This window comes from Syngnathus typhle, linkage group LG2 (assembly GCF_033458585.1).
Source record: "Syngnathus typhle isolate RoL2023-S1 ecotype Sweden linkage group LG2, RoL_Styp_1.0, whole genome shotgun sequence".
Taxonomy (NCBI): Eukaryota; Metazoa; Chordata; class Actinopteri; order Syngnathiformes; family Syngnathidae; genus Syngnathus; species Syngnathus typhle.
In genome coordinates this window covers 16,749,966-16,764,429 of record NC_083739.1, presented here as the reverse complement: position 1 = coordinate 16,764,429, position 14,464 = coordinate 16,749,966, and the positions used below count along the sequence as shown (strand labels likewise).

General features: G+C 42.0%; 2 protein-coding genes across 7 annotated transcripts; both read right to left on the bottom strand.

The window, feature by feature from the left end:
* Positions 1-661: 661 nt before the first annotated feature.
* On the bottom strand, positions 662-7,568 carry nr1h5 (nuclear receptor subfamily 1, group H, member 5). Of its 5 annotated transcripts, XM_061267732.1 has the most exons (12): positions 6,669-6,810; positions 5,846-5,883; positions 5,334-5,467; positions 3,321-3,716; positions 3,105-3,245; positions 2,284-2,408; positions 2,082-2,180; positions 1,913-2,009; positions 1,659-1,778; positions 1,460-1,528; positions 1,275-1,388; positions 662-1,142 (listed from the first exon to the last, which is right to left on the bottom strand). In XM_061267732.1, exons 3-12 carry the CDS (start codon positions 5,428-5,430, stop codon positions 946-948), a joined length of 1,455 nt encoding a protein of 484 aa, XP_061123716.1. In that variant the 5' UTR covers positions 5,431-5,467; positions 5,846-5,883; positions 6,669-6,810; the 3' UTR covers positions 662-945. The 5 variants fall into 5 exon arrangements, with proteins under 5 accessions (XP_061123716.1, XP_061123724.1, XP_061123707.1 ...); XM_061267740.1 differs by lacking the exons at positions 5,846-5,883; positions 6,669-6,810 and adding an exon at positions 7,503-7,568; XM_061267723.1 differs by lacking the exon at positions 5,846-5,883 and having other exon boundaries at positions 6,669-6,811.
* On the bottom strand, positions 6,926-12,425 carry slc66a1 (solute carrier family 66 member 1). 2 transcript variants are annotated; one of them, XR_009710775.1, is made up of 9 exons: positions 12,319-12,425; positions 11,406-11,599; positions 11,188-11,317; positions 10,760-10,847; positions 9,779-9,927; positions 9,406-9,498; positions 9,001-9,186; positions 8,164-8,307; positions 6,926-7,567 (listed from the first exon to the last, which is right to left on the bottom strand). XR_009710775.1 is itself a non-coding variant. In XM_061267765.1 (8 exons), the coding sequence occupies exons 2-8, from the start codon at positions 11,594-11,596 to the stop codon at positions 8,221-8,223; spliced, it is 924 nt and encodes a 307-aa protein (XP_061123749.1). In that variant the 5' UTR covers positions 11,597-11,599; positions 12,319-12,425; the 3' UTR covers positions 7,649-8,220. The 2 variants fall into 2 exon arrangements, 1 of the variants encoding a protein (XP_061123749.1); XM_061267765.1 differs by lacking the exon at positions 6,926-7,567 and having other exon boundaries at positions 7,649-8,307.
* Positions 12,426-14,464: the final 2,039 nt, after the last annotated feature.

Genomic DNA, 14,464 nt, shown 5'->3' with positions numbered 1-14,464 from the left:
CACAGGTGTCAAGCTCTAGTCCTCCGGGCCGCGTTCCAACATGTTTTCCAAGATTCCCTCGTGAAACACACCTGTGTGAAAAGATTTTGTTCATTTTCACGTTCTGCAGGAGCTAAACTTTCACCCCCCGCCCCCTAGGTAGTTGGTGTGATCTATTGGTTTGCTCCGCCAACTTCGGGGTGGGGCCACCTTATTTATTTACACATAAATACTAGCATATGCATACGCATACAAAGCGAGGTTCCAATTTTAAAAGCACATTGAGATGTAAGCTCACACCTGGCATCGAACCAAGGTCTTCCCATGCAAGAGCCCGTGTCACTAACCAGTCGGCTACTTCAACTTGTCAGTGCCTGGCCGTCTGCACTCTTTTGTACTAGCGATGTGCATTCCAGTTAAGTGACCTGAATCTTTAGAATCAGTTCGCTCAAAAGACTGAGGACTGGAGTTCGACACCCCTGGGTTAAGGTTTCGATGTACCGTTCCAAACTAGGGTTAGGGTTTCAAACTAGGGTTAGGGTTTCAATGTACGGTTCCAAACTAGGGTTAGGGTTTCAAGTTAGGGTTAGGGTTTTAAACTTGGGTTAGGGTTTTGATGTACGGTTTCAAACTAGGGTGACTCAAGTAACTGTAACTAAATGACATAAATGAATAAAATAAATACAAATAAATATATTTTATTAGCTAACCAACGTTGCAGAGGGGAGAAATTGCTAAATTAATGCAACCCACATAACTCTTGACAATGTAAACTCATTGTGGTCCTGATTAAAAATTGAAGTGGGCCGTATGTGGCCAACCTACCATACTTTTCCCACCCGTCCTTATGAGGAATCTGTCAAAAAAATTGAATGGACGAGAAGAGCTGCACAAGCCAACACAAATGCCTGGGATGGAGAACATGTGACTCAAAAAGACCTTGCACTCCATCCCTTATTATTATTATTAGGGTCCATGGTTGGATCGGGTCAGAAGGAGGTAGTTGTGACGAAGAGTTCGTAGCTCTGTCAACCGGCCCAGAAGACGACCAAACCGCCGCGGCCCGCCTCCAGCTGCTCGGGTCCCGCACATGCGAGACAGTAGGTCCAGGATAAATTCCTGCAGTTTTTCCACGTAGCTGGCAGCCATTAGGGACGAACTGTCTGTCGTTTGGATGAAGCAGAAGCGCAGTTCAAAAATGAATGCCTAAACATGAATAAGTACTCACTCCATTTTACTCTAATCCTCAGTTTACAGTAAAAGGCAGTAATTATTTATATTCTTATCATTTTGACCTGAGCAGAGCAGAGCGGTGGCACCGAGCAGGGTGTACTCGGCCTCGGTCACTTCCAACGCCACCATGCTCTGAAAGAAGTTGTGCACAGGGCTCAGGAGATCCTCATTGCATCCTGTCAACACACATATGGACACACACATTTCTTTCACTTTCTTTGGTGAATACTGTGTGACTGGTACTCACTTTGGAAATTGTCCTTTGAGCTGACAAATCTAAGACAGCTGTGTGTTGATGGGCTGTAAAGCTGCAGCACTGCAAAGGAGACAATAAAAAGAATCTAAAAAAGCAACAACAGCGGGAGCCCACATACCACGAGTGGTACGCATTCCACATTTTGATAATCAGTAAATCAAGTCTATCTGGTCTCCACTTGCTTGCTCACCTGCAGCAGGTTTTGCAGTAGGGTTAGTAGCAAAATTCTGGGATGACAGCAAGAACATGAGATCCAGTGAGGATGCTGACAAGAGGCAGCGCTGATCCGACAAGTCCAACAAGTCGAAACCTGAGTGGGAAACCAGCCATAGCGTTTTTAGCCAGTGTATTTCTGTACCACTTGAGCCAGAACCGGGAAGTAAGTGATGTGCTCAGTAACATCTCATTAGTAGCAATAATTTGCAACTTTCACAAACATCTTACCAGGCACTGTCCTGGCAAATTGCATAATTCTTTGAAGGTGAGGCGACGCAAGATCCATTAGCCCCTCCCCTTCCTCAGCACACGGCCAATCAAACATCTGAGCATAAATACAAGGTGAGAACGGCACACAACAAAATTGGTGTATTTGAACGGGACGCCATGCTGTCACCCTGTAGCGGGCGCTGTAGTGGGCTCGACACGTTCGATGAGCCTCTACCATCTTGTCCACGGTGTGCTTCTGGTCTCGGCTTAAGCTGGATGCAATGACCTAGTGTGGCACACAATCATCAAATAGAACCTCACCGCACGTCACTGCCTTGTAGAATTTTAAATAGGTAAAACTAGTCGTATCTGACACCAGCCAGCCGTACCTGTCCGTGTAGTCTGCTGGTGGAGCTGACCTGCTTACTGTCCGGACTCTCATCTCCCTCCTGTCTTCTTCCTCTTCCTCCTTTCCTCAGTCGTTTTGACTGACACTGAACCTCTGTCAGAAGGCCTGCGGAGAGGTCGGAGGAAGGAGTCAACAAGTCACAACTCATCATCCAGTGTTGCAGCAGCATTTCACAAAGTGGCATGATACTTTGCAGAAGATCTCATTTGCCCGATATCTTGTGACCACAAACCCATCTTGAACGTTCGCCAACACATTCCGTACTTTTGTCCTGAGAAGTCACTCAAGGCCAGCAAGGCCTCTTCTGCAGGCCAAAACATTATCAGATGTTTTTTGTCCAATCACATCTCAGCTTCAATGTGTTGCCATGGCAAGCTAATCTACCCAGGGCCTTCAGAATCAGCAGTGCTTGCCAATGTATTCCAATCTACGTCAATAAGTAATGGGGTTGTTTTTTTTAACCACATTTTGCATGATGGAACATTATTTAATATTCTTCAAAGTATGCAACAGCCTCCAAAATTCTTACAGTTTCAAACTTCAAGGACAATAGTCTTTTCAGTTATTGTTCAAGTTACTGTAAAAAGGGGAACAAAAAAATATTTTACAAATCCCAGCATCATTTATTACAGATGACGGATTTTAGCAATGATCATGGAAGTTGACACACATGATTTGCTTTAGGCCACATAAAATGAAGTGAATCTGGCCACCAGGCCTTAGGTTTAACATCTTTTTAGACCCACAGCATATGATGGACGTCTAAGTGTAGAATACTCGATAGGCACTGTCTCTACTCACACTCAGCCAGCATTCCCACAGCGCGACACTTCCTGAGGCGACAGTCTTGACATTTCCTCCGCATGTACATGTCCATCTCACAGGCGCCGCCTCTCTTGCAGTGATACACGGCTTTTTTGGTCACACTACGCCTGAAGAAACCTGCAATGTTCAAGTCCGGAAGAGGCAAAAGTCAATCACTTGACAACTGTGGCGGCGTATTGTGTGAGCTATCACCTTTGCATCCTTCGCAGGTGAGCGCGTTATAGTGATACCCCGACGCTTTGTCCCCACACACCACACAAAGCTCATCATGACCTCGGATCCTGCCGACGGAGCCAACGCGTGGCCTCCGTACCGCGGGAAGACCTGCTAACCCAAGACCCTGAGGCAGGCCCTCACAGCGGTGCTCGTGGGGGATGGGATCGCAGGCACCCTCCAGGAAGTCCGAACCAAAATGATAGAGACTATGGCCGAGCTGCGAGGAGGATGAAGACGTGGAGGACGATGGCGATCCGTAGAGCGGGAAGGACATACTGGCTGGATTGTACTGCTGTGGCTGTTGTGGGCTGTAAGGGAGTAGCTGGAGGTCAGAGTCCGGCAGTGGGTAGCCCACAGGGTCAGCCAACATGTCTGATTGAGAAAGAACATATGAGTGATTAGAATCAAATCAAATTGCGTATTATAGGTTACAGGCATTGTGAGGATGTTTGGGAAACTCTTTTCAAAATCTCAGTAGTACAGTACTCTTGTTTATTGTTTTGACATACAGAAGCGATGTGAAATGTCCAAAGCAATGACTAAGCAAACAGCCATTTCAGATCTGTATTTGCTCTACTACATGTGTCATGGCTTGTTGTGGCATCACAAAAAAGGCCAAGAGCTCATGAAAAGAAAATCAGAAACAGGATGCAGCTGAGGAGGTCCTTCTGACGTCAGCTACATTTTAGTGTCTGCATATGTCATTAAGTTTCTGCTTGACGCTCAATCGAAAGACGTCTGAAGTGTTGCCTCCAGTGAGAAAACATTTGTGTCCATTGGCAGCTTCCTAAAGTGCAGCTGGAACATCTCATCTGGGACTGATGAGGGAGGCGGTCATTGAATGGAGCGCTGACATTTCAAGAGCTGATTTGCTGGAAAAATTGATGGATACCGGACTTAAAATTGATTAAATGGCTAAACAGTATACAGTAGTTGAATGATGCACGGACAGACCAGCGGGTTGTATGTACAGATAGAAGGATGGATGAATGAAAGATAAATTGTGTTTTACAAGTCAGGGATTTCTGACAAGTCGAAGGATTTGCAGCTACAATAGTTTTATTATCACCCCTTTCTACCAGTCTCTTCCCAGATGTTTTTTGTCTTTGTCAGACCATGTCTCTGTATGTATATGGGGGGCCATATCATGTGACCAAAATGTTTATAAAGCATTAGAAAACTGTCTAAACATTCCTCAGCATCCCACACGTTTGGGAGCCAACAACAATCTGGCCCTCGCTCTCACCCGCCCCTATCTCCACCCCTGAGGGCAGACGAGGAGCCAGCAAATGCTGAGGGGTGGAGGTGCTGCCTCCCGCTGGTTGGACCTACATGCATGAGTCTGCTTGGCAAATAAACACAATCCAAGAAGTGACGTAACGTCACTTGCGACGTATCCTATTGATATGATTAATACTAGCTGCTTCCTGGATAAGACATCTTACACGTAGGCCGTTATTTTAAAGGCTCAGTCACTATTGCTCCTAAAAAGATCAAACATCAAAGAGAAAAGGTCTTGTACACTGTACTATGAATCAATGTTATCATAGTTAGTAAAAATTGAAAAACTACATTTGTTGAAAAAACATTTTCATTGATGAAATACGGCAAAGGCAAAAAGGAATTAACTAAAGCAATTCTTTTAGGAGCCTGACATTGTATTACAGTACTTAAAGTGGAAGTCAAAATCAGAAATGCTCCTGCGATAACCAAACCAAAGGAAACAGGTGAGCTGGGACGTTCGCAATGCGGGCCTGAGGACACTTTGATGTCAGGAAGCTTGTGGAAGCTAAACTCCAATGCAACCTTCACCTTCATGTCACACTTACACAAGGCCACAAGTTAGGGTCAGAGGGCAATTTGTCTCTTGGACAGACAGAAATAGTCAACTTGGCTTCCCAATAAAAAAAAAAATCACAACTGGCACTTACATTTCTCATCCACCCTGATAAAGAGATTTTTTATAATAAGAGGAAGACAAATACTCACCATAGAACAGTAGCTGTTCTGATGAGCAGTAAGTGTCCGAGGAGGCGACAAAGCCTCCCGCTGAGAAGTTCATGTCCAAGTCCGTCCACTCTCTCATCAGAACCCAAGTTTATCGCTCCGCTTACTGACGGCAACTGTTCTAGCGCACAGAAAATCTTCAGTGTGACACAACTCAGGCACCCATCTCCACACACATGTCAAGTTTCATGAAGTATCTGGGAAGTCGGGAAGAGGGGGGGAGAGAAAAAACATTCCACAATCCCCCAGGAGCAGGTCTCTTAGCGGTCCTTTTTAAAGCAGAGAAGAAGAGTCCAGCTGAGGCTTGTTGGGTTCTGTGATAGATGATGTGTTGGAGGAGGTCCGAATCAGGCCCCCCCAGAGGTTAAGACAAGAGGGGAGAGAGGGGACACCCAGGAAGGATTTGGGATGTGACCACAATCCAAACAGCTGGACTGACTGCGATTTGGTGGATCATAACGTCCACTTTGAAGGGAAACATGGTGAACTTTCACCTTGTTGGCAACACCAAGACGGAAGTGAGGGCTGTTTGCTAAATCATGAAGAAGGAAAAAAAAAGAGAACTAATGATAGATTTCTACTACAAAGTGTATAGAACATTCAAAAATATTGATTAATCATTAACAAAAAAAAACACATGAAGCGGGATTTTTTTTCTGAGACCCTTGATAATGATTTACTCGTGACTTTATATAAAGGGTAAGCATTTATGATTAATAATTAGTATAGGCAATAATCACGGTACCCTTTCCCATGCATGTATAGTACACAATGCACTCACACAGGAACACACGTACATACACACATTATGTACAGTAAACAAAGATGTACACACGTGTGAGTGTGTATATATATATATATATATATATATATACACACATGCATATATATATATACATATATATATATATATATGGGTATATATATACACACACATATATACACACACACATAATATATACATATATATATATATATAAATATATATATAGGTTATGGGAAGCTTTTACAAACAAGCACTGCTAATTAATAATTTACTGCGTGGATGTGTGTGTGCACGTGTTGTCACAAAGCCTTGGGAGTATGTTTACTTTGTCTTTTTGTTTATGACTCATCTGTTTGTGCTGCAGTTAATATTGGACAGAAGTTGGATTTTGAAAAGACTCAGGGAAATACTCCTCTGGAATGGGTGGAGGTCAGTGATGGGCAGGTAGAAAGGCCCAGCTGACCCATCGAACCACAGATCAGTTACATTAACCTTGTAAATTGAACACATTTGCATTTGAAAGTGTCCCAATGATTTCATCATAAGAATACCTCCTTCGGTAACATCTGACCAGTGAGAAAACAAGACGGCTCCCAAGACGGCCACGTCATTTGCGGTTGTAAGATGTCGCTGTGGATCTACAAGAGGTGTCACCCTGTTTGAACTCCACCCTGACAGCGAGCGCTCACTCGCCCATGGGAGATGGAAAAGAATGAGGAGGATGCTTTGTAAACAGACACTAAGAACATCATTCATTCCACAAATCCAACAGTTGCGCACTAAAGTGAAAAATTCAACACACCATAAATCATGTTTGTTTCTGTTTATTTTTATCATAGCTGGTTGGCCTTGAGTGTTTGCTGAGGAAACGTTACGATAGCTGAAGATGTCAACGTGTTTATCAGCAGGAGGAATGTAAACAACTGGTGACTCTGCATAAAGGCAGCAGATCCACCAGATGTCATTGTTTTGTCAGCAAAAGCAAATTTGTCACTAAACGTCAGGCTTGTTGGGCAAAAAAAACATTTTTGACTTGAACAGTGATGGGAAGAGAAAGAAATTGAATTTGTGCATGAAAACACTAATTTGCACACATACTGCATTAAAAGAACATTAGATCTAAGTTTATTTCTTGGTTCAAGGGTGACTCACAAGATATCCCATCAGTTTGTATTGGCTGAAAGAGTCTCATTAAGAAATTCCCGCTAGAGTTGTGTTTATAAATTGCCTCTGTTCAACCTTGGTGATGGATGGGCGCTTGCCCTCACTGACTCCTACAAAGCGGTCATCGCAATCTCTTTTGCCACTGTTTCACAACCACACAACACACACAGAGAAGCCTCATTTTTACATTGACCTTACACCCTAAGCGGGTGGGCTCTTACCGTTTGTGTGCATGTGTGCTTGCTTAGTGGCAAAGTGCATGTTTGAAGAGGTCACCATGGGGCTGCTAATGAAGAGAAAGCAACACAAAGCAAGGACAATCCGTCAAAACACAAAATAAAAGAAAATGATCAGGAAAAAAAGAATGTAATTGTTTCCATTCTGTTTTATTGTTTTTTAACAGTACACTGACCTAATGACACTTTTTTCCCCACTAAAAGTACAAAACCAACATGTGCAAAAATTACGTGAGAGGGCTGAGTATAATTGAAAAATAATGTGGAGTTTGTGACATTACCATTACAAATAAAACTGTTCATGGTGTCTGTATTTAAAAATAAGCACCGTTTTTTTCCCCCTCAGATTCCAGGGCTTCACAAACACGTAGAATTTCTACATTTAAGGGCAGAAAAACATCTAAGGGAAGATTCAAGTTACAGTTGTACTGTAAACGAGATCAGGGAGGTTCAGGCAGAAGCATTTGGCAACTTGTTTCCAAAAAAACAAAAAAAACGTTACACCTCAATGGGCAAATTCTTTGCCATTCCCTTTAAAACCTGACCACAAAAAGGTGCAATCTCATCTACAATATTTAAACAAACATTTACCTGAAAAAGGGAGTTAATAAATACAACTATACAATTAAAAAAATGAAATGTTTACCCTTTTTGGCGATTTTTTGTTAGAGGCAATAAATGTAGGAGTGGCTTGCGGAACATTCTAGCCCCCCATTAGAGGCGTCGTCTCTGAGGTGCTGACGTCCAGCCTGTCTGCAGCTTTGCGGTAGCTAAAGAACTGCACGGAGATCTGAAGCGCAACGTTAAAGATGAAACGCCAAGAGAACAAGACTGAACAAAAGGACAACATTTTTTTTCAAGAGTCTATTTTGGTCGTCTTGTAAAGGGAGGCTGAAAAGTATTATGTTAGCAATATGTGATGCTTTGAATCACAAGTGGCCATTCTCATGCAGGCATTAGTTTTTTTTTTTTTATGAGCAGACTAGAATAAATGAGCTAACATCACTTGTGCTGTTGATCACAGAGCGGGTAGGAAACTCCGGTCCTCGCGGGCTGGTGTTCTGTATGTTTTCTATGTCTCCCTGCTGCAACACACCTTATTTAAATGATCAGGATTGTAATCCATTTTATGCAGACCTTGTTAAAGACCTTACCTATCATAGACGTACCTTGGTTCTGCTTTGCAGGAGATGCTGCACTTGCTCTTTGTTCTATTTGAAGTACAAAAGGATCCCAAAGCTTTGGACATTCCGTTTTATGCGCACGCACACTTTGCACCATTGTGCCAACTTACTACAGAACAACACGGAGTGGTGTCACCGATCATTCTCGGAAGACCTCGTTCTCCATATTGGTTAATAGGGTTGTAAATACAATGGCCATGAGTGTTTGGTTATTTGCTATTGTGTGTGCACACAGTCACAAGACTGAAATGTAGCAAGTACACGCTGAAGCGGCTGTGAGCAAGGCCGTAAAAGGATACAAAGAGGTCCAGGACAAGCGTTCCGAGGCTTCCGATGAGCCAGGGCAGGTGATGGATCACGTAGCTGTTTTCTCCTTGACCCTGGTCAGGGTTCTTCATCAGCACACTCAGGCCGTATGTCGTGTTTCCAAGGATTACCAGAGCAAACAGGAAGAAAGAGACCCCCTTGGTTGACTTCCTCTTGAACTGTGGGGAGAAGTTAAGAGTTGAACATATTCAATCATGCACCTTTAAGGTGGCATTAGGTTCATGTCATGTTAGCTTGTGACGCGCTAGTGAACATTTGGGAATATTTTTGCAACATAACACAAAATCGAAATGTAGCATCACACGCACGCACATCTGCAAAACAGAAAATGTTTATGATGTAATGTAAATATATAGAGCCTGTGTTGTCATACTCACATTAGTGTAAATCTGCGGAAGTCTGGAAAAGAGGTAGAGCACTGATGACACAGAGCCAATGGAGAAGCCGATGATTTCTTTGGGGGTAAAAGACTGAAGCGATAAAAACAAGAGAAGTGTAAGAACAAGTTTTAAACAGTAACCGATTGGGATTTGTCGAAATCACTGAGAAATCGACTCAATCAATATATTTTTCTTTTTCTTGAATTAAACTCCACCCTTTTTGTTTATGACCCGATTGTACAAGAGCCCAACTAAATACAGCAAGAGCTGGCAGGATATCATCTAGTATTTCAGATTTTTTTACATTCGGCAAGAATAATAGTTAAAGAAACATTTGACACAACCGTGATCTTAATGCCTCTATACTGACCGCGCCAACATCTGCGCTTGAGAGCAGCGTCCGCCCCTTGTGTGCCAAGGAGACTTCCTGTTGAGTGGGGAGCAACCCTGGAACGTTGGCGAAACTTGTAGTGAAGCCCAGGACGCATGCTACACCCAACACGTGCAAAACCCTCCTGTCTGGTGAGGCGCAAGCACAACAGCTGAGTCAGAGACATTTCAGAAAAGGGCTGCAATGTCAGGACATCATCTTCCTGTGTGCAACGGCAAAGACTCAACTCTGCATAAATGTTTCCTAAAAATATCTTCATCTTAAGTGATGACTACTTTTTGTAAAGGGTTATGATCCTCCTGTACAAAAAGACTGACATGATAGTGTATAGTCACTCCTAAGGAGTGGCCAGGCACTCCAGAGACCCATACAAGCAATTAAAAATTATCTTCTTCCATAATAGGATTTTTTTCTGCTCTAGATTGGATTTTAGTTTAAGTGTCAACTTCTAGCAGTAGAGTCATTGAGCAGCTTTTTAAGCCACTATTCATGCAATCAACGGGCAGTACTGTTTACCCACTGCACATATTTACACATTTACCTTAGCACATAAGCACCAGGCAATCACGTTATGTGAATAACAATAATCATCAATAAATCATCATCAACAACAACAACAACAACAACAACAACAACCAATCACCATCAAGACAGGAGGATTGAGGATGATTATTATTATTATTATTTTTTTAAAGAAACTAACCTTAAAGTGATTTTAGTGTTGGCAGCAAAAAAAATGGTTTGAATTCCAAAAGGCCATTTATGTACTTTCGTTCGTGACTTTCACACTTGTTTAGATAAAAGTAACTAAAAATTAACAATATTGAGTTTTATATATATATATATATATATAGTATATATATGAAAATAGTATAAAATGGCTTTTAAATATAACTTTGCACTGACAGAACCTTTTTCTACTCGCCAAATGACAGAAAGAATTCAAAATAGGATACTCACTTTCAACCATTCTGTTCTTCACCTTGTAGTATGAATACATGGCCAACATTAACAAGTCCGCCAAAACATAGTAAACAGCAGTGTATGTCTGCAGGAAGAGAGTTTAAAAATAAAAAACAATCAGACAAATGTGGTGAGACAAAGATTTCATAATCAAGTAGCATGGTTAGCCAATGAAACTATAGTCCCGCTCACAATCCGGCTCACAGAGTCCTGCAATACTTGCAAAAACTGGTTGGAGTTTTCTCCTTTATTTCATCAAATAATTATTGCATTACCTATTCAACACCAGTAATTAACTCTGAGTTTAAATCGCTGTCAAGCATGACGTTCTGTAACTGCTCGGTGAGCATGAATGGATTAAACGTTTATTTGATATTTTGCCACTTGCACAACTCGTCATTAGAATAACAAAAAAAAAAGTTCACCTGAAGTGGAAGCTGGTCTGCCAGAAAGGATCCCACCAGATTGCACGTGTCACCTCCCAACCACAGGAGCAGAAACCAAATGGAGAGAGCGCTGTCCATATTTCCCGTTTTGCACGAACTGTAATACTGCCTGTGAACAATCAAAACATACATTATCTTGCTGTGTTCAGGTGAAAGCTTATTTCCACTCCACAAGTTCGAGAGAGGGCAATACTTACGGCAGCGAGGACATCATGAAGCAGAGGATAGACAGTAGGCCCAGGTAGACACTGGCCATGTCCCTTGCATCCTGGGCGCATTCTCCAAGACCTTCCCAGACCCATTTGGACCCGTTGGGGCACAACGTAGTTAGGTTTCCACCCGCAGCCCATCCAAAAGGCACATTTGTGAGCACTCCGTCCTTCAACATGTTCTACAGACGACAACAGCAGTGAAAATCAATAGTAAAAGATTGTCTCCAAATGGGTAAACAAAGTCTAGTACGGTGTTTCACAACTTTTATTGAGCCAAGGCGCAAAATTTACATCAGAAGAATCTCACGAGAAACCAGCAAGCGGAAATGTCACAATAGGTATATCAAACTAATCAATTTCATCATTTAAGTTATGTACCCATTTGGCTGGATTCACTAAGCATTGGAATTGGTAGAGGGACAAGACAGATTAATTGTCGAAAACAATTTTCATGAAAGTCAAATGGGACAAAAATGTGGAATGAGATGAAATAAAATCAGTTAGGCTTATCAATGAAGCAATTGTTAATTTTATTAGGTCTTAACTTTTGAATTTGACATCCCTTATGGTTATGGGTCAATAATATTGACCTAAATTTTAAAACACTATTTCGAATAAGAACAAATTCGAAAGGACAAAGGTTAACCGCGTGACACCACTGTTGATTAGATGAACCGAGCCCTCATTCGTGAGGACACCGAAATAAAATTACACATCTGCTCGAGTTTTGTGCAGTCAGCAGGTAACAAAGACGAATCTTATACGGACAGCTTCTTAGCTAGCTTCACAAGTAGCAAGAAACAAGTGATTTCGTTTCCTTTCGACTGTCGTCTTTTAACCTCAGTAAAACACGTCAAGTCAAACTATGTAATAAATGAGCAATGAAAATGTGTCTTGCCTGTGAGGTAGTTGGACAGCGGAAATAGTAAAACCAAAACGAGCAGCTCTGAATCTGCTCTGTGGCGAGCTGAAGTAAAAACAAGGAAGCAGATGACAAATAAACAAGCTCGCTGCGAGCTGATTGGGTGCAGCGTTGTTGTCATGTGACAAGAGTGGGCCAATAGCGTGGACGAAAACAAGAAATCCTGACCTGCTGCTCAAGCCATCAGTTTTATGAACCGCTTTTCCTTTTTTAATTAGTAAACAAGAAAACAAATCATTAATAAAGAAATTAGATTACTGTAAATATTTACTTCTAGGGAGTATGTTTGCATAGATATAACATACGCAGAAAAAACTCTTCGTGGCCTCGAAATGTTGCAATGCGATGAAGCATTTGTGGATGTCCTTCACCATTAAAATTGTTGACTTGAGTTCCTCATTAAATGATGTGTTGGCTTGGAAAAAGACATTGTGTGCAGTCTGCAGAACAAGCTCAAGTTATGCTTTCCAAGTAAATGGCACTTTGCGGAGAAGTGTCATAGCTAATGCGGCAGCACGTCATGTAGCAGCACACAAACATTTCACATGACCTTGTCACATATCCACACACCTTGACAAAAATGGCATCGTGTATCTCCACGTGGCAATTTGGTCATTAGTTAACAAGGCTTTATATTTTTAGAAGGCAGTTGTGAAAAGGAAAAACTGTAATAATATGCAAGAATGAATGGCTGGGGCCGATTATGATTTGGTGAAATTCAAGGTCGAGTTAAATCAGAGCCAACTCAACAGTGACCTGTGGGTCCTTGGACAGTAGGGCCCCCCCAAAGAAAATGAGCATAAATATAAATATAGGGGTGGTACACTGATCACCACACAGTTCAGAGGTTGCAGGCTCCATTACGGCCTTACTGTGTGGAGTTTGCACACAGGAGTTTCCTGTGCCTACATGGGTTCCCTCTGGGTACTCCGATTACCTCTAACATGACATGCATGGTAGGCTGATTGGCCACTCCAAATTGCCCATGGGTGTTGGTTTGAATTGTTGTTCGTCTACGTGTCCCCTGCATTTGGCTGGCAACCAGGTGTCCCCCGCAATGATAGGCTCCGCCACAATAAAGTATATAACAATTGTGAGTTATTTTTTTGTGAAAACATGCACAGAGTAAATTCTTGCACTTGGATTGAGATTTGGCCGTTTTGTGCTGTCCTTGAATGGTAATTTTTATACAACCCCTTTAAAGTGAAGATAAAGGACAAGTATGTCATTTGTTCTTGAATAGTGTACATGTTTTAAAAATGTATCATTAAAAATAAAACATATTAAGGTCATGTATGCACAGATTTTAAATGTTGGTAATATTTGGTTATAATAATCTCGTTAGGAAGTCCTATGTTGACCATCACCTTCCACCCCCAAAGCACTTGTGAAAAATTGCACACACCCTCCAGCATTTAGATTGTCAATCACTGATGTAAATGGTCAATGGGCTTTATTGAATTTGAAGAATAGCTAGACATACATGCAACAGACAATATTGACCCTGATAGGGTTGCCAACTTATTTTGATTTGATATTCTGATTATTTTCAAGTGCTGACTGGAATAATTGACTGTTAATGCTTGCTAAAACTTTGTTGTCAAACGTCTTCCACCTCTGCTTATGTTACGCCAACATGCTTGCCAGCATCTGCTTGCTGAACGAGGTAGTGATAAAGAGTAACTGAGGAAATTTACATCAGTCCAACAAACGTTAAGTCAAAGGAAATGCTACTTTGCTGACTCAGCGTCGATACCTCTACAGAGCCTCCAGCATGCGTCAGCACCCGGCGTACCGCGTGCAGGCGTCTCGCCACAGGTCACGTGTTTATTGCTTCCGCATTCCGAGAACACCTTACACAATAGTCGAGCTGCTGTGTTAACACTGTACATCAAGAGTACTGAAAGGGATTTGCAATTATATTAATTTCAGTCCACACCGCTCACCTCAGTCTGCTCCAGCTCACCCACAACCTATATGTGAACAAGCACTATAGAATACGGATGGATGAATGTTTGGCCCAAATTGAGCGTGTTCCAGAAGCAATGGACCACTTCTGCACATTAAATCTATTAGTGTAAAGCCAAAAACACCCAAAAAATGTTCAAAGGGATTCACAAGC

What these genes read in the sequence shown, in the direction of transcription:
- nr1h5 (XM_061267740.1), bottom strand. Translation starts at nt 5,430, where the DNA reads ATGAGAGAGTGGACGGACTTGGACATGAACTTCTCAGCGGGAGGCTTT. An exon ending in AGAACAGCTACTGTTCTATG is followed by an intron (nt 3,717 to 5,333) that starts GTGAGTATTTGT and finishes TTTCTCAATCAG; the next exon opens with ACATGTTGGCTGACCCTGTG. An exon ending in ATTTGCCAGGACAGTGCCTG is followed by an intron (nt 1,779 to 1,912) that starts GTAAGATGTTTG and finishes TTTCCCACTCAG; the next exon opens with GTTTCGACTTGTTGGACTTG.
- slc66a1 (XM_061267765.1), bottom strand. Translation starts at nt 11,596, where the DNA reads ATGTTGAAGGACGGAGTGCTCACAAATGTGCCTTTTGGATGGGCTGCG. An exon ending in TTCATGATGTCCTCGCTGCC is followed by an intron (nt 11,318 to 11,405) that starts GTAAGTATTGCC and finishes GATTGTTCACAG; the next exon opens with GCAGTATTACAGTTCGTGCA. An exon ending in TTCCGCAGATTTACACTAAT is followed by an intron (nt 9,187 to 9,405) that starts GTGAGTATGACA and finishes TTCTCCCCACAG; the next exon opens with TTCAAGAGGAAGTCAACCAA.